The 16478-nt window shown below is 55.9% G+C and overlaps 1 protein-coding gene across 1 annotated transcript; it reads left to right on the top strand.

Moving 5' to 3' along the window:
* Window positions 1-11010: 11010 nt before the first annotated feature.
* On the top strand, window positions 11011-16478 carry EGR3 (early growth response 3). The gene is made up of 2 exons (XM_049631562.1): window positions 11011-11435; window positions 12736-16478. The coding sequence occupies exons 1-2, from the start codon at window positions 11282-11284 to the stop codon at window positions 13743-13745; spliced, it is 1164 nt and encodes a 387-aa protein (XP_049487519.1). The 5' UTR covers window positions 11011-11281; the 3' UTR covers window positions 13746-16478.

Below are 16478 nucleotides of genomic sequence, written 5' to 3'. Positions count from 1 at the left end.
ATCATACAAGCTGTGTGTACATGTTGTTCAGCCCGGGCAGTTGTGAACATAGGATTCGCATGTACATGCAGTCTCCATATGTGCACACCCACATTGTTCACAACCTATATACACACCAGCCCACCAGTGACACGGACATAGCACCCTTTGGAGTAGACTTAGGACCAGACAAATGGATTTGGGGCAGTGGCTGTGGACGTTGTGCGTGTGTGTGTGTGCGCGCGCGTGTGTGCACACACGTTTGTGAGGGGTGGGGGGATTGGAGAAGGGTAAGGGGGAGGTTCTGGCAGAGGAGGGAAACCAGGCCTTCCCCTGAAGTCCACAAGGAAGGCACCCAGACACACACCCATCCTCCCAGTGGCCCTACCTCGCCTGCTGCCAGGCCAAGGAAAGGAGAAGCTAAAAGTGGCCAGTCTGAATTACTAAATTGGTCCTCAGCAGAGAAGGGGAAACGCGTCAGTTCCCTGGGGAAGTGGCCGAGCCCAGGGTGGCCACAGGTCCCTGGGCTTCTACTCCAATGGAAAAAAAAAAAAAAAAAAAAGTTGCTCAAATAGATCTGACGCTTTGTTTTCGAACCCAAAATACCCTGTGGTGGCTGCCGGAAGTGTGACCGCGCGGGAGGGAAGTGGGGCAAGAAGGGAGGGTTAGTTCGAGTTTCCATTGCGGCGACTTTTTCTTTCGTTTGGGGTCTAGAAGAAGCTCTCCCACCAATCTGAGAGACGGTTTGTACAAGAGGGGAGTGCAGCTCTGAGATTCGGGGCTGGGGTACCCACAGCCACAGTCACCCTTGGCCCACTGCCATTTCTTCCCCAGAAGCTGCTGAAAACTACTGCGTCCTCTGGAACTGTCAGAATTTTATCTCTGGCCACCTGGTGGCAGGCAGGAAAGCTGACCCAGGGAAGAGGGACTGATGCTGGGGGCAAGGGACCAAGTGACTTTGCCTTCAGAGACCTGACCTTCTTTAGCGGACTTTGATGTAATTTTTAAAGCAAAGATTGTACTTATTCAGAATTTTTCAGAGGGCACACAATAAAGTAGCCAGACTACAGCACAGACCCACATGTTCTAATTTCTGACTTTATTATCAGTGGCACTGAAGCTAGCTCCAAAATGCAAGGATGGGGAGAATTACTACATAAAACAGGATCTCAACATGTACTCCTCCTCACGCTCTCCCTTCCTCCTTATTTTTTCTCATATCACCTACCACCACCTCCTATATTTTTGCTATCGCCCATCCCCACCCTAAACACTCACTAGGCCTCGAGTCTCCCCACAGCAAGGACTTCCCAATTCCTGACACATAGTAGGTGCACAACAGATCCCTGTCAAATGTGGACAGCAATCGGACAGAGGGGCAGAGTCATCAGTTTGTTGCCTCACAGGGACTTGTTAATTCAGAAGCACAGAGGCCTGCTACACCTGTAGCAGGATAAGTGGCAGTAGAGGGGGCTGGGAGGGGGGGGCACATTAGGTAAACAACGCACAATCAGTAGTGGGTGCCTGCCTTTCTGGAACGTTTGGAAGGTGGGAGGGGACGCTCATCGCAGGATGACACAAATAAATGTAAGAAGATATACAGGATTGTGGCAACCTAGAAGTGGAGTTTGGTTATCACCGGGAGGGGGTGTCACAGGGGAGGCTTTCCTGAGTAAGCGGGCGCTGAACTGTCTGTCCCTCGAGGACATCACGGTCTAGGAGAAAACGCAACGCGGTGTGAGAGGTAGGGTAGCGTAGCGACGGGATTGCTTCTGGGGAACTCCGAGGCCACGGGCTCCTGGCCCCTGGATACGGAGGATTCCAACCGGTGGCAAGGAGGCCCAGCGGGTGCCTGTGAACCCGGGCTGCAGTTCAGAGGCAGCCGCGCGCGCCCTCGGTCCCTGGGTGCTATTTACCAGCCTTTAATGACGGCAGGGTAATCACCTTAATGAAAAACTCCCTCCGGGCTCGGTGCAGCCAGACTGTGATGAGGAAACCGGGAGGCATTTCGGAGCCGCTGGTGACTCACGCTGAGTGTGCCGTAAGCCGGCCTGCCATTGGGCGCCAGGGACTCCCGGGTCCCCTTCCCGGCTCCACCCACCACTCCAGGGCCAACCCTGGGCTCATCCTGGGCCTGGGCCGGCTCTCGTGGGCCAAGCCACCACCACATCTGATTCGCCTGGCCAGGCCCATGGCGGAAACTCCTTTCCCTGCCCCTCCCGGGTCTCCAGCACCCCCTCCTCGTTCATGATCCGGGCTCCCCAGCTGCCTGGGTTTGGGAGGGGGCCACCCTGCGATGTGTTCAAGGCACCCCTGAAGATTCTGGGCTCTGCTGGGCTTTGTATCCACTCTCCTAACCAGTTTCAACACCAATGCCTCAGTTTCCCCGGGGTTGAGTGGCCTCAGCTCAAGATGCTCCACACCACCCCCCACCCTGCCCCCGGGTGGCTGGAGTATTAATTACAGTTTGTTCCTGACTTTGAAGATGAAAAATGCCAAGGATCATTACCACTCAATTAACGGGGCTATTACCACTTGAGTTTATGTATGATTAATCCTACCCCGCCCCCAACCTGGGACCCATGTTGCCTTGGACTCCCTAGGCTCCTTCTTTCTCCTGGATTTCACACCTGGAGTTATCCCCCTTTCCTATCTCTGCTCATAGAATCAGGAACGGGACCTGAAAGAGTGTCTGGCACATTCATTCTCCCACAAATATGTATGGAGCACTGCTATAAGCCAGATTCCAGCTAGGAATAGAGCAGTGACGGTCACAGACCCAAGCCCTTGCTTTTCTGGACCTTACATTCTAGAAGGTGCCAAACATCTGATGGGATCTAGCATATCCAGGCTCAGTACTGTCTCCCTTCTCTCCCTCTGCGGTTCCTCATCCATCTGCACAACACGCCATAATCAGGCCGGGGCTAGGCACTCTGAGAGACAGAAGTCCTGGAAGGACAATGCTAATGGCTTCTAGTGTCAGAGATGAAAAATATTAAGTTGATAGGAAAATGAGGGAGGGAGAAATCACAGCCCTTGGCACAGAATCCCCCTCCCCTACTCTCCCCTCCTGTCTGCTCCCCTCCTCACTATGGGTCTCAGCCCCTCCTCAGGGCCTTAATTAAGCCCCCCTCCCAGTCGGGCCTTCCCCTCTTCCTGGACAAGTCCCTTCTATACGCCCAAGGTGGTCCTTGCCCCTCTGAACCCCCTGCCTGTGCCTCCTTTGGGACGCTTAGCAAGATTGCTTGGGCACGCTCACTTCCACAGAGCCTCACTCCTCATTCACTATAAGCTGCCTGCTCACTGACAGCAGGAGCTCAGTCTCAAGTCTGATTCCCTCCACAAACAGTGCCCAGGAAGTGCTCCCTAGATGTTTGCCTCACTGAAGCAAGAGAGCTAAGTCCCAGGCCTAGAAGCACTCCTGACAAAATGGAATTGTGGTGGACAAGGGGTCGCCCACTGTGCAGGGGGCGCTGGGGCAGTAGAAATGAAAGGACCAGGTGGGAAGGGTCAAGTGGATCAGACCACTCCTCCAATAGACCATGTTTCAGAATCACCAAGGTGGGCCCTTGAACTGGATCAACAAGTTCTTACAGGGGCCCCCACTGGGGCAGGCCCAAAGACGACTGAGTTCAGTCTCTGCCCTCTGGGAACTTGGATGCCATCTCTTGTCTTCCAGTAACTTTCTGGGTAATCTTGGGGCAAATAATTCTAAACATCCCAAATAATTCTGCAGTATCTGAGAGAGAAATATCATGCCCTTTATCTTTTGTCCATCTGCCCTAAGCCCTGCCAGGGAAGCTCATGCCATCAGCCAAGCTGATGGGCAGACTTCCAATGGGCCCCAGCTGGCAGGTATTTTTCCCCCATCCCCCAGGGTGACAGGACAGAGACCGATGGGGCAGCATCAGTCCTTTACCCCAGTGGCTATAAAAAAGGGTTTCATTTTCTAGGACAGCTAAGGCATGACAAAGGTCAGGAAGCCCTGCCTAAGCCATCTTGGTGAAAGAGGATGCCAATACAACTGAGGAGTTCAAACTCAGGGCCCAAACGTCATTAACTGCTTTTCCCCGGATCCCAGATTTTTGGCTGCATGGAACAGCAAAGAAGAACCCAAGAGTCTATCCCCAACTCCTCACCTTGATGGATGAGGCAAAAGACCCACTCGTCTGAGGCTGAGGAGGGTCCTGAGACAGGGAGCTGGTAAGAGGCAAAGATCTAAAGACCACAGCTCTCTGGTTTCCCAAAGGTTTTCCTTACAGGGCTGGGAGGAGAGGAACCTGCCAGCCTCTTGGATCCAGCACCTGGCCCACGGGTGAATCTGCAATCCAACAAGAAGCTGCTTGTGTGGGGGTCTGTGGGGGGAGAACCTATTCTCATCTCTCTCCTTTTCTCTCTCACTCTCTCTTTGCCCCCCCCCAACTGCCTCCCCCCCCCACACCCCCCATCCCCTCGCAGTCACACATTTTCTGGTTCATTTCAGATGACAAAGTTCCTCTTTCCAAAAAGTCCCATCCCCCAAGAGTCCTTTCTGCTAAGACACCATCCCTCCCACCTGAGAAGGGGGCTGTCCCACAGTGGCCCCCAGGGGCAGAGACAGGCTCTCTGAGCACATGACTCCACTTACCTTCCATGAGCCCCTAAGCTACCACAGCAAAGTTCCCATTACAAGGCCTCATCCCCTGACCTACACCTCCTTCTCTGCAAGGATCCCAGACCAAGCATTACAGAGCCCCAGACTTGGTTAGGAATGCTAACCCAGCCCCTCCCAACCCTTTCTACAATGGAATCTGAAACTCAGGGTTAACGGGGCTGGGAAGAACTTAGAGGTGAGTTGTCTGGTCCAGTTCCTACCAGAAGCCCAGGAATAAGAGGACCTGGTCTAAAGTCACATAGATCATCCATGGCAGAACTCAGAGTCCTGATCCCAGGCCAGGGCTTGTACTTTCCACTTACCCAAATAGTAGGTTTTTTTCAAATCTTGCCTTCTACCCAAGACCTTCCTTCCCTCCCTGCCCCGGCCTGGCCCTAAAGTCTCATCCTCTTGACCCCTGTGGCAGTTACTCACAACCTTGGACCTGTGCCTAAAGATGGGTCTCCAGGACCACCTGGGCCCCTTCCCAGCAAATGTTACTTTGTGGCAAGACTTTCTCCCTTTTGGTCACCAGACTCGCCCCAAAATTGCTGGAAGCTTGATCAAAAACCACCCTGAGTCAACATGACTATAATAAGTTACTTTGAATTGAGACACAAGCAGGTGTTTAAAATGGAAGCGCATGGTTGACGCAGAGAGGCCCCTGTGGTCTCTGAGACAACCTAGGGTTACGGGACCTGAGCTCAGAGTGGCACAGTGGCCATTCCACCTACCGAGAGCCCCGCGGAAACACTGCCCACCCGCCCCAATCTCCCTGAGTGCTGTAGCCCCCCGACTCTCCCTGAAGCCGAGGCTCCTCCCCTACCCCATGCTGTGTCGAAGCTTGTTCTGGGAGGCACCATTCCAGTTGATCTTTCTTCTCCCCTTCACCTTCTCCATAGACTGTATATACATCCATCCTGTTACCCACTTCTGCCATCTCATTTCTTCCTCTGACAGCCACGATGGGGACAAAGGCTGGAATGAAGAGCAGTTGCTTGGAGTCACAAAGCCCTGAGTTCAAATGTCAGCTCAGCCACTTCCTGGCCCAGTGTCCTCCAATTAACAATTCAGACTGTTTCCAATGCGTTCATCTTTCATTTTTTCTTTAAAAGCAAAATGTTAAGGGGGCAGCCCTAAAAGCCTTTTCACTGGGTTGTTGTATAGAATAAAGACAATGCTTAACCGACTGAGCCACCCAGGCACCCACTAGAATAAAGACAATGAAGTATGTCCACAGGGCTCCCATGGTCCCATCTTCTGTGGCTTCGGGAGGACCACCACCCTCAAAAGTCTTCATGGCTGTCAATAATATTTCCCCTCCAAAAGCTTCTAGGCAAAGCCCACCTAGCCTCAGCTGACTGCCATTATCAGACAAATGGCAATGACCTCTAGAATGCCAGGGAGGGCTGGCCAGGGAGATTCCACCCATGACCCCTCCCCTGTGAACATCCTGTGGGGCACCCCAAAATGGAAAGCAACTGAATACCTTTGAGACAACTGTCATTCCAGAGCAATCCCACCAGGATGGGCCCTTAGACATAGGTGCCTGGAATGATGTGAGGAACCGCAGACACTCTCTGTAGCCCAAACCTCCCATTCCTTGTAGTGACAAGGGCCTGGTAGTCCACAGTCAGACCTCATTCCACCAGCATTAATGCACACCTACCATTTTCCAGGCATCAGGCTAAGCACTGGGCTTCATTCCTCTGGGTTATTTGTTACCCTCTCTGACCATTTTCTTTTAAAATGCAAATGGCTCCTGAGAAGAGCAGTACAATAATTGCTAGCACCCCAGATTGGATTAGCTGGGGTGGGGGCGGGGGTCTTGTAAGACAGGAGAAAAGGACTGGATATCTTTAGTGAAAGGGGACCTAAATAAAGTTCAGAAGTGACTGCGGAATTAAGGAGCAAGACAGAGCAACAACCTGGCCTTTTCCAGGGGTGAATTTCCAGGGCCACATCTACTCCTTCCTTTATCCTTCCGCCAAGACAAACACACCTGTCGCCCCCACAAGCAGTAGCAGCCCCCACAAATGTAGCTGGTGAGGCTAGCTGGGTTCTGTGGGAGAAAGCAACCAAGGGGCGGCCTTGGCCCCACTGCAGAGGGGCCGGGCCTGCCTTTCACCATCTCCAGGCTGAGGACGCCCTGAACCAGTGCCTACTCGCTCCCCGACAAGTCCAGGGCTTGGAGTTCAGGTAATTAGGCCCTTGGCAATCTCACCTGAGCCTGCCAGTAAAACTGAGACAATCACCCTCAGCCCCTGTTTAGGAGGGAGAGAGGAAAGAAGAGGGGGGAGGGAAGGAAGAAAACTTTCCTTCTGTACTAAACTCAAGCCTTGGCAACCAGAAGGGAGAAGGCCATTCCATTAGTCTATAAGCAGCCATTCGAAACACCCCACACCCACTTCATACCCAGGGTTGTCCCCTCCTGCCACAGAACCCTGGCCTCTGTCTGCCACCATCATCCAGGGTAACAGGGGGCACCTAGAGGGGCTACAACCTGAACAGGAGCCAGGCAGTGAGGACCTATGCTGGCAGAGAGAGTCTTTCCCCCGTGTGGCTCCTTCCATGGCAAAGGAGGGATGCAAGAGTCCGCCACCCCACCCCAGGAGCCAGAGCCACCCTCCAAGAAAGTCTAGAAGGATGCTCCAGAGTGTTAAAGTGCAGATGAGTGACTTCGTTATACCCTGCCTTATGTCACTCCTGCAGAGTGAGGACCTTTTTTTCAAGCATCTCTAAATTGGCAGAGTGCCCAGCGGGTACCTGGCGCACAAACAGGACTTTCTTTTCCCCCCCAAATAATAAACTTTAATACTTCTTGTATATGATCACACAGCTATGGGATACCCGGCCCTTTTTACTCCCTATATCATATCCATATCCTATATCCTTATGCTCACTCATAAGAGGGGAAAGCATTTTTCTGTCACACGGTAGAGTCGGGGGAGAATATAGTTCAACAATATTGCCGTTTATGGAATGCTTGCAAGGGGTCTAGCATAAAGACTCTATGAGGATTACCTAGCTTAATGCTTCCTAAGGGATAGGTACTATTCCAATTTACAAACAACCAAACTGAGGCTAAGAAAGAAATTCAGAAATTTGCCCAAGGTCACACTGAAGTTTTAATGAATACTTATTTAATTGAACTGACGGCTCCCATTCTTTATCAAGAACTAGGAAGAAGGATGGGGCGCCTGGGTGGCGCAGTCCGTTAAGCGTCAGACTTCAGCTAAGATGGTTATCTCCTGGTTGGTGGGTTGGAGCCCCGAATCCGGCTGTGTGCTGACAGCCCAGAGCCGGGATCTTGCTTCAGATTCTGTGTCTCCCTCTCTTGCTGCCCCTCCCCTGTTAGCTGTACTCCGTCTCTCTCTATCAAAAATGAATAAACATTTTAAAAAATGTTTAAATAAAAAAATAAAAAGGAACTAGTAAGAAGGAGGGGGGAGGCAATCTGTGCCCAAAGACCCCTATCCAACCTCACCAACAGGTAAGCAGGGGGTGCAGCCGGCCGACGAGCTCTGCTACTCGGGTGCAACAAGTCCAGCTACCCTAAAAGTGTTTGAGGGCCATCTCTGGAGTGGCAACACTCCTCCACAGCCTCTGGGGTCCTGGAAGCTTTCAAGGATCCCAAATTCTCCCACTGACTCTGCCTTTCCTAACGTGGGCCCCCATCGAACAGGACTAGGGTTTCCAGCTCCTTACTCCCCTCGCCTGGGGAGAGGTCTCAACAGATGGCGAGGAGGTGCATCAAGGCAGGGTCCTCCGGAGTCGAGCCTGACAGCCTGTAGGTCTCCGGCTTCCTTCCCGCCACCCCCGCAGGCTGAGCTGTGCCTCGCGCGGGGAAACAAGGGCACTGCAGTCAATACTGGGGCCTGTCGCACGCCCAAGGCCGCGGACCTGGTGGCGTCTCCCGGCCCTGGGCAGGAACCCGCAGAGACCCCTGCTACCTCCCGGTGCACGCTTAGCACAAAGCGCCACAGAAAAGGCCAGGTGCGGGCGTTACTCGCTAGTCACCGCGGCTCCCGGCCTCTCGCTTACTGCCAGGCTCTAAGGCCAGAGGCCCGAGCCGCTGGCTAATTTTTCACGCCCCCCCAGACCGCCTCCCTAGGTGACGCTAGAGTCTGTGCGGTTCCTTTAAAGGCTGCGGGTTCCGTTCCTCTTTCCTTTTCCACTGGATGCCAAAATATGCAAATCCGGGGACCGGAATCAGCAGCCAAATCGAGGAGAAGGGGCGCGGCCGGCGCGTCACCGGATCCGCTCCTTGTATGGCTCTTCCCGGCTTGGCCCGCCGCCCCGCGACCCTCCCTGCAGCCGCCCGGGCCCCTCCCGCGCCCAGCCGGGCTCACACTGCCGCCCACGCCCCCGGGCCGGCCGCTCGCCCCCCTAGGGAGGGAGCCGGGGGCGGGAGGCGCTGCATGCCCTGATTCCGGCCGGAGCCGGGGACCGCTGCAGAGCGCTCTCCCTCCCAGCGCCGCGCAGGCGGAGGAGAGCCCGGGGGCGCAGTGCCTCCCCTGTATAGGTGTGGGGAGCCAGGCGGGAGCGGCGGCAGGGGCGGGGTGAGGGGGGCTCGCGGGCGGCGGGAATCCCTCCTTTCCTAAGAACCGGAGAAGATCCGGGGGAGGCCGGGCCCTCCCACCCCCAGTTCTCCGCCGAACGGAGGGGAGGGGAGCGAGGTTGTCATCCACCCCCACCGCAATGTGCAGCTCGGGAGTTCCTCCCACACGTCCCCGGCCCGCGTGGCCCTCCCACGGAGTGAGGCCCGGGGATCCTCTCTTCCTCCTTGTCAGCACTCCCACTCCCCCTGAGAAATGCACGTTCCCCCAACCCCGACTCCCCAGTGTGGGGGGGGGGCGGGGGGGACACGGGATTCACCGCGCCCACACGGCCACCGAGGAGGGAATCCTCCCACGCCAAGCCGGTGCCGGTGTGATTCGGGGTCGCTCCCCCACGCTCCCTTTCTCTCCTCCCGCTCTCCCGCGGCCCGGCCGGAGCAGGCCTTTGGGGAACGTAGCAGCCGCCCCCGGAATCTGCTGCCGCTCCGGGAGGTGACAGCGTTCCGGTCGGCAAACTGGAGGCCCTTGACTGCGGGGCGCCGGCAGGCAGCAAAGGGGACAGCCCTGTGGAAGGCGAGGGGGAGGGTAGAGAGAGACTAGAGGAGGTGGTTCAGAGACTGTGGGTTCGGCAGGCTCCTGCTGCAACTCAGTGGCGGGCCCTTCGCAGGCAGCAATAGACAGGGACTGTGCCTGGGCCTGCTGGGCCCTCCTGCCATCCCGTGGCCAAAGGGGGTGTTTTGAACCGTTAGAGAATTATCAGGGGTTTGGTGCACGTGTTTCCTGTTCCCTCAACTCCATTCCTACTTCTCCACCACCCAAACCGCACATCCTCGACCCCAAAAGTGCGGGTTTCTCGCCTCCCGCGCAGCCGCTCTGCAGCTACGAAGCTCGCGGCCACCGCGCTCAGCTAGGAGTCAGCGCAGGGTCAGGGGCCCGGGGAGCCGCGGGGTGTGGGCGGAGAATCAGAGTGAGGGCAGCTCGAAAGTGATCGGGATGCTGGATCAGCGATCCCTGACACGCTGGAATCCTCCTCAAAGGGACGCGCTCTCTCTCAGTCTCGGGCAGGGTCCTAGATACGAGACTCTAATGCGGCGGGAGCCGGGTCGAAGCGCACACCTTCCGGGTTCCCCAGAAGTTCCCAGGTTGCAAAGGGACCTCGCCCGGTGTTTCCAACTCCCCTTCTCCCTGCTTGGGGTGTTGGGGGCCACTTGCAAACAACTCCATCCCACCGCCCCGCGCGGTACCAGCGCGCTCTCCTAGAGCGCACCTAAAATAAACACACTGGCGGCTATTGCTTTTTCCACCCTGCGCTGCGCGCTTTACGCTTTGCGTGCAGTTGCTTCCCTCCTTCCTCTCTCCTCTCGAATTTTCCTTCTTTCTTCTCTTCTATTTCTCTCTTTCTCTCATTTTTTTTAAGATCCGCGAGCGTTGCGGGCGCCGCACGTTGGCTGCGGCCCGCTTCCTGCTTTCTAATGTTCCATTGTGAGGAGCTTCCATTGTGACGTCGCGCCCCTTCGGCTGGGCTTTGTCTGTCCATATATGGGCAGCTACGTCACGGAGCTTTCCCGGGGCTCAGATAAATAGGCTGGTGGAGTTCCCTGGCTGGGAGCTTTTGGGCAGCAGTGAGCTTGCTAGGAAGCGGCGGGGCTGGTGGTGGTGGTAGCAGCGGCAGCAGCAGCGGCAGAGGCGGCGGCGGCGGCAGTGGCGGCGGTGGCGGTGGCGGATCGGGGGGCGGGGGGGCCGCCGGCGCGCATCTGTTTGTGAGATCAATACTGAGGCCGCTTCCAACCCCTCGGGCCGAGATTCCCCCAGCCCAGGCCCACCCCCACCCCCCGCACACGCCCCCCCCCCCAGCCTCTTTAAGGCACCAGCTGAGGCACCCAAGAGGATTACCCCCCTTTGCCCTCTCTCCCACCCACCCCAAAAAGAGAAGATCCCCTCCCCTGGCCCACCCCTTCCCCTCTTCCCTCCCCCTCCCCCCGAACTTTCCCTCTCGCATGCTTTTCCCCTGCACCACGGATCGCCTCTCCGATGCCGCTTGCCTGGAAGCTGCGTTAGGAGCGAGCGGCGGCGGTGGCGGCGGTGGCGGCGGCGGCAGCTCGGGAGTGCTATGACCGGCAAACTCGCCGAGAAGCTGCCGGTGACCATGAGCAGTTTGCTAAACCAACTGCCTGACAATCTGTACCCCGAGGAGATCCCCAGCGCGCTCAACCTCTTCTCTGGCAGCAGCGACTCGGTAGCCCATTACAATCAGATGGCTACAGGTAAGGGCGGCGGGGAGGCGGCGGCGAGGCAGCGAGGAAGGAGAGGGAGAGAGAAGAGGAGGAGGGAACGAGCTATCGATGGATGGATTGATGGGTGGATGGATGGATGGTGGATGGATGGATGGATGGATGGAGAGATGGGGGGCGCGCTCGGAATTTTCCAGGGGGCGAGTTGCTTTTCCCACCCACTCCTCCCGCCCTCCCCGATCGGGAAGGCTCGGTTGGCGACGCCACGATAGAGGCTTCGGTTCTCCCGGGTGGGGGCAGCCGCAGACCAGAGGGAGGTAGGTGCGAGCGGCTCTGGGGTTCTCCACTTAAGGGGCGCGATCGCCAGGCTGCGCGCAAGGCGTGGTGCTATCGCCCCCTTTCCCGGGAGGAGCCCAGCGTCCCTTTCACCCGCGCTCCCCCCCCCTCCTTACTCCCTCAGCCTCCCACCCGGGATGGAGCCATGTGCGGCGTGGAGTCCCCGCGGTGGGAGAGGTACTGCGACGCTGCCTTTCCGGGGCGTTCAGCAACGCCGTGGGGGTGTGGGGACGGCGGGGAGAGGGAGGGGGTCCACCCGCGCGGGGGCCGTCACGGGGGGCGATCCCTTGGCCGTAGAGCTTGGGAAGAGTGGCCACTCCCGCCATAGAGGCACGGGCCGGTTTTCCGCCGCCCTCCACCCTCACTAGCTGAGGCTGGGCTTTCTCCCCCCCCAGCAAGAGCCGAAAGCTCCTTCGGGCCTGGAGAAGGCTGGGGCCCTGGAAGGCTGCGGGAGAGCTCCCTTTGCGGGCAGAACCCCTCTACGCGCCGAGGACAAAGCGTCGGAGCGCTCCGGGTCAGCGACCCGGGCGCGGTGCGCACTGGGGGCTTCGTCGGGGCAGGAAAGGCGCGGCGTCCCGGCGCGGACAGGGCTAGGGGAAGAGGCCGAGTTGTGTGCGCTAGAGAGCGAGAGCCCAGCGCGCTCCGGGTCTGAAACTACCTGTAGCTGCAGCTACCTGCCCGCCCCACCTCGGAAACAACAACAATGCTTCTCGCGCGCGCGCGTGTGTGCGTGTGGTACGTGAGTGTGTGCGCGGCGTGTGCGGTGTGTGTGCGGCAGCCACTCCACACCCCGATCCGTAGTATTTTGCTGTATCCAGGTTGCGCCCGGGAGCGCGGCACCGCCCGCTTTGCGCCGGGGCGCAGCTGTCCTCCTACCCCATGCGCTGTTCACTCCACCCGGCCGCACCCTCCACACCTGAGCAAGGACCCGGGCGCCCCGGTCCGGGAGCCGGCTCGGCTTCACTCACCCCTCCCCTCTCTTCCCCGCTCTCCGCAGAGAATGTGATGGACATCGGTCTGACCAACGAGAAGCCCAACCCGGAACTCTCTTATTCGGGCTCCTTCCAGCCAGCCCCCGGCAACAAGACCGTGACCTACTTGGGAAAGTTCGCCTTCGACTCCCCTTCCAACTGGTGTCAGGACAACATCATTAGCCTCATGAGCGCCGGCATCTTGGGAGTGCCCCCGGCCTCAGGGGCACTCAGCACGCAGACCTCCACGGCCAGCATGGTGCAGCCACCGCAGGGCGACGTGGAGGCCATGTATCCGGCGCTGCCCCCCTATTCTAACTGCAGTGATCTCTACTCGGAGCCTGTGTCTTTCCACGACCCCCAGGGCAACCCTGGGCTCGCCTATTCCCCCCAGGATTACCAATCGGCCAAGCCGGCCTTGGACAGCAACCTCTTCCCCATGATTCCTGACTACAACCTATACCACCATCCCAACGACATGGGCTCCATTCCGGAGCACAAGCCCTTCCAGGGCATGGACCCCATCCGGGTCAATCCGCCCCCTATTACCCCTCTGGAGACCATCAAGGCATTCAAAGACAAGCAGATACACCCGGGCTTTGGCAGCCTGCCCCAGCCGCCGCTCACGCTCAAGCCCATCCGGCCCCGCAAGTATCCCAACCGACCCAGCAAGACCCCGCTCCACGAGCGGCCCCACGCGTGCCCGGCGGAGGGCTGCGACCGCCGTTTCAGCCGCTCGGACGAGCTGACCCGGCACCTGCGCATCCACACGGGCCACAAGCCCTTCCAATGCCGGATTTGCATGAGGAGCTTCAGTCGCAGCGACCACCTTACCACTCACATCCGCACGCATACGGGCGAGAAGCCCTTTGCCTGCGAGTTCTGCGGGCGCAAGTTTGCGCGCAGCGACGAGCGCAAGCGCCACGCCAAGATCCACCTCAAGCAAAAGGAGAAGAAGGCGGAGAAGGGGGGTGCGCCCTCTGCGTCCTCGGCGCCCCCCGTGTCCCTGGCCCCTGTGGTCACCACCTGCGCCTGAGGCTTCGGCCCCCAGATCCCCACTTTTCCCCTCCAGTGTCTCCCAGCTGCTCGCCTGAAAGCAGCGGGAAAGCTAGCCACGGAGGCGCAGGGGCCGCGCCCTGGCCTCTCCATGGACGTAAGGTCCCTTGTTCCCCTTCGATGTCCCCCGTTTCCACCCTTTCACACCGGCCAACGGTCGGGGGCCAGGGCAGGAGGCGCCCTCCCTTCGCTGCCCCCCCCCCCAACCAAGGCGTGGGGGCGGAAAGGTGGCGTCTAGCCCGCTTTGTTCAGTTCGGATCGTCTTGATCCTGGGGCCGCTGGGCCGCGCCAAGGACCTGCGGGGGACTGAAGGCGGGGCCCGTCCAAGCCTCGCCCGACCCAAGCACCTCACGGTTCCCCCCACGTCTCCCTCGGATCCCCCTCGAAGACCCGAGAGGGGGAGGGGGTAAGGAGCGCACCAAAGCGCAGAGCTTGCTGCCCGCCGCACGCACGCGCGCCTGCGTGCGGGGATGCGCGCGAGTGTGCGTGCTCGCGTGAGTGTTCTGTGTGTGCGTGTGTGTGTGCGCGCGCGCGCACACACGTGTGTGTGTGTGTGTGTGTGTGTGTGTGACTCTTGAGCTGAGCTGGGCTGTGTCCACCCCAAACTCTTCCCCACATCGGGTCCCCAGGCCGCTGGGGGAATGTCCCAGGTTGGGGGCCTGCACGTGGCCGGATGAGACGGTCTTCCATCTGCTCGGAAATAATGTTTCTTACAGAAATGCCTCGGATGCCGCCGCCGCGGTGCTGCTACCGCCGTTTAGGGTTTGGCCTCTCAGCACCCCTCCTTTTCCGAGCGCTTCCCTCTTAGGCCTCAGGGCAGTTTGATCTGCGGGGAGAAGGAGCGGCCATCACTAAGCCTGCCTTTTAACCAACAGATTTCCTCAACCCCACTTTTTAAACTCTACGTTCCTGAGTTTGCCCTCTGCCCTTTCTCCCGCTCCACTCCCTTCTCTCTAAGCCTTCTCCCATCTCTTTCAAAATCTTCTTCCGGAAAGGCAGGCCTCAACCAGCCACCTTTTACCATCTTTTTGTTTTCTCTCGCTCATACCCATTTCTCCTCCCCCCCCCCCCCCCCCCCCAGTGATGGGAAAGCAGGCTCATGTTTCATCCTTTGCCATCCCCAACACAACAGGTAGAATTCAGATCTATGTACTGGGGTGTGTGTGTATGTATGTAGGTGTATATACACACATATATACATATATACATATATACAACATACATACACACAATAAAATCTCTAAGGTACTTGGCTATCCAGTGCAGTGCACCGGCATAAAGAGAATTTGTAGGTATATAAGCTTTAAATGATTTATTTTTTATGAAAAATGTAACTGATGAGATTGTATCTACATAGGTGTGTGTATGTATACATGCACATATATATGTATGTATGTATACCCACATATACACACATGCACTCATCTCTGTCCAAATTTTCCTCAAAGATATGGGTATTTTTGCATTAATCCATATTGCTGAATGAGGCATATCTTTTCCATACCCCGGTCTCACCTACTCCCCGCCCTACCTCACCTCTTCTCAGGCACCCCCTCCTCCCCAGCACTTCCCCCCACACAGGGGTGACTCTTTTGGAGTAGTAGGGAAGGTTGCTCTCTGACACAGCTTCCAGCACAGTCTTGACTGAATGTACTGTTCCCTCTTAGCGTGTGGTCACTGAGCTGCCCAGAGAGAAGGAACAAAGGTCTGGAGTTTACAGAATGTCTGTTTTTAAAGTCACTTTATGCGTTTCCCACTTTTTTTTTTTTTTTTAAGAAAAAAAAAAGCACCGGGTTTTTGTTTTGTTTTGTTTTGTTTGTTTTTTGGGTTTGTTTTTGTTTTTTTGGTTTTTGTTTTCTTTGGTGGTGGATAAATAATACTAAAAGGAGTCTAGTGAAAGGGACAAAAACAAAAAAATCAAAGAGCAGGGGGCTTGTGAATTTCCAGGTACTTGGACTTTTTGTAGAAGGAGAGAGAAGAGGACGAAGTTTGCCAGGAGGGCCCATATTTTTTCAGCTGAAGGGTAAAATCTTTCTTTGCAGAGACAGTATTTTGCTGAATACTTTTTATAATGTGATGATTATTAAAAACAAAATTTTTGGTCACTTCAAAGCTGGAAGGAGGAATCAAATATCCTTTAATATTTTTTCCTTGCTCCTTCTGGTTTATGCATGCCACTGCATGATCATCTGAGTTTTCCTTTGTTTTAATAAAACTGTTCTCAGACATTTAAGCTTAAACTAAGAGAAAAATAACTTTGTTGCCAAAAGGTTGTGCTATCCAGATTTTTTATATGTCTGCATGTTTTAAAAAACAACAAAAGAAAATGCACTCTAACTTATGTGAACTGAGAGAAAAAAAATCAGGTTTTAAACAGGAAAACCTATGGGGAATGATATTTTTTGAAAGACTTTTGTATAAAGTTGAGTACTTAGAAAAAGACAAACCAGATGTAATATATTTTGTGGATGTTTTTATTTCTTGGATTTATAGTACCTTATACTAAGGTTAACAAAATATGCTTGATATTGTGAAAAGGTGAAATTCTTCACCAATATTTCATTTGCTCCTTTGTCACATTGTTATGCCAATATAATATAGTTAATGAAAACAGCATTTTTAAAAACCGAAATATTGAAATGGTGTAATGTTGTACCATTTGCACTGTGAGCAAATGCTAATACAGTAAATATATTGTGTTTGCTGACAATCA

This window comes from Panthera uncia, chromosome B1 (assembly GCF_023721935.1).
Source record: "Panthera uncia isolate 11264 chromosome B1, Puncia_PCG_1.0, whole genome shotgun sequence".
Taxonomy (NCBI): domain Eukaryota; kingdom Metazoa; phylum Chordata; class Mammalia; order Carnivora; family Felidae; genus Panthera; species Panthera uncia.
This window is presented reverse-complemented; position numbering and strand designations above follow the sequence as displayed.

What these genes read in the sequence shown, in the direction of transcription:
- EGR3 (XM_049631562.1), top strand. Translation starts at nt 11,282, where the DNA reads ATGACCGGCAAACTCGCCGAGAAGCTGCCGGTGACCATGAGCAGTTTG. An exon ending in TTACAATCAGATGGCTACAG is followed by an intron (nt 11,436 to 12,735) that starts GTAAGGGCGGCG and finishes CGCTCTCCGCAG; the next exon opens with AGAATGTGATGGACATCGGT.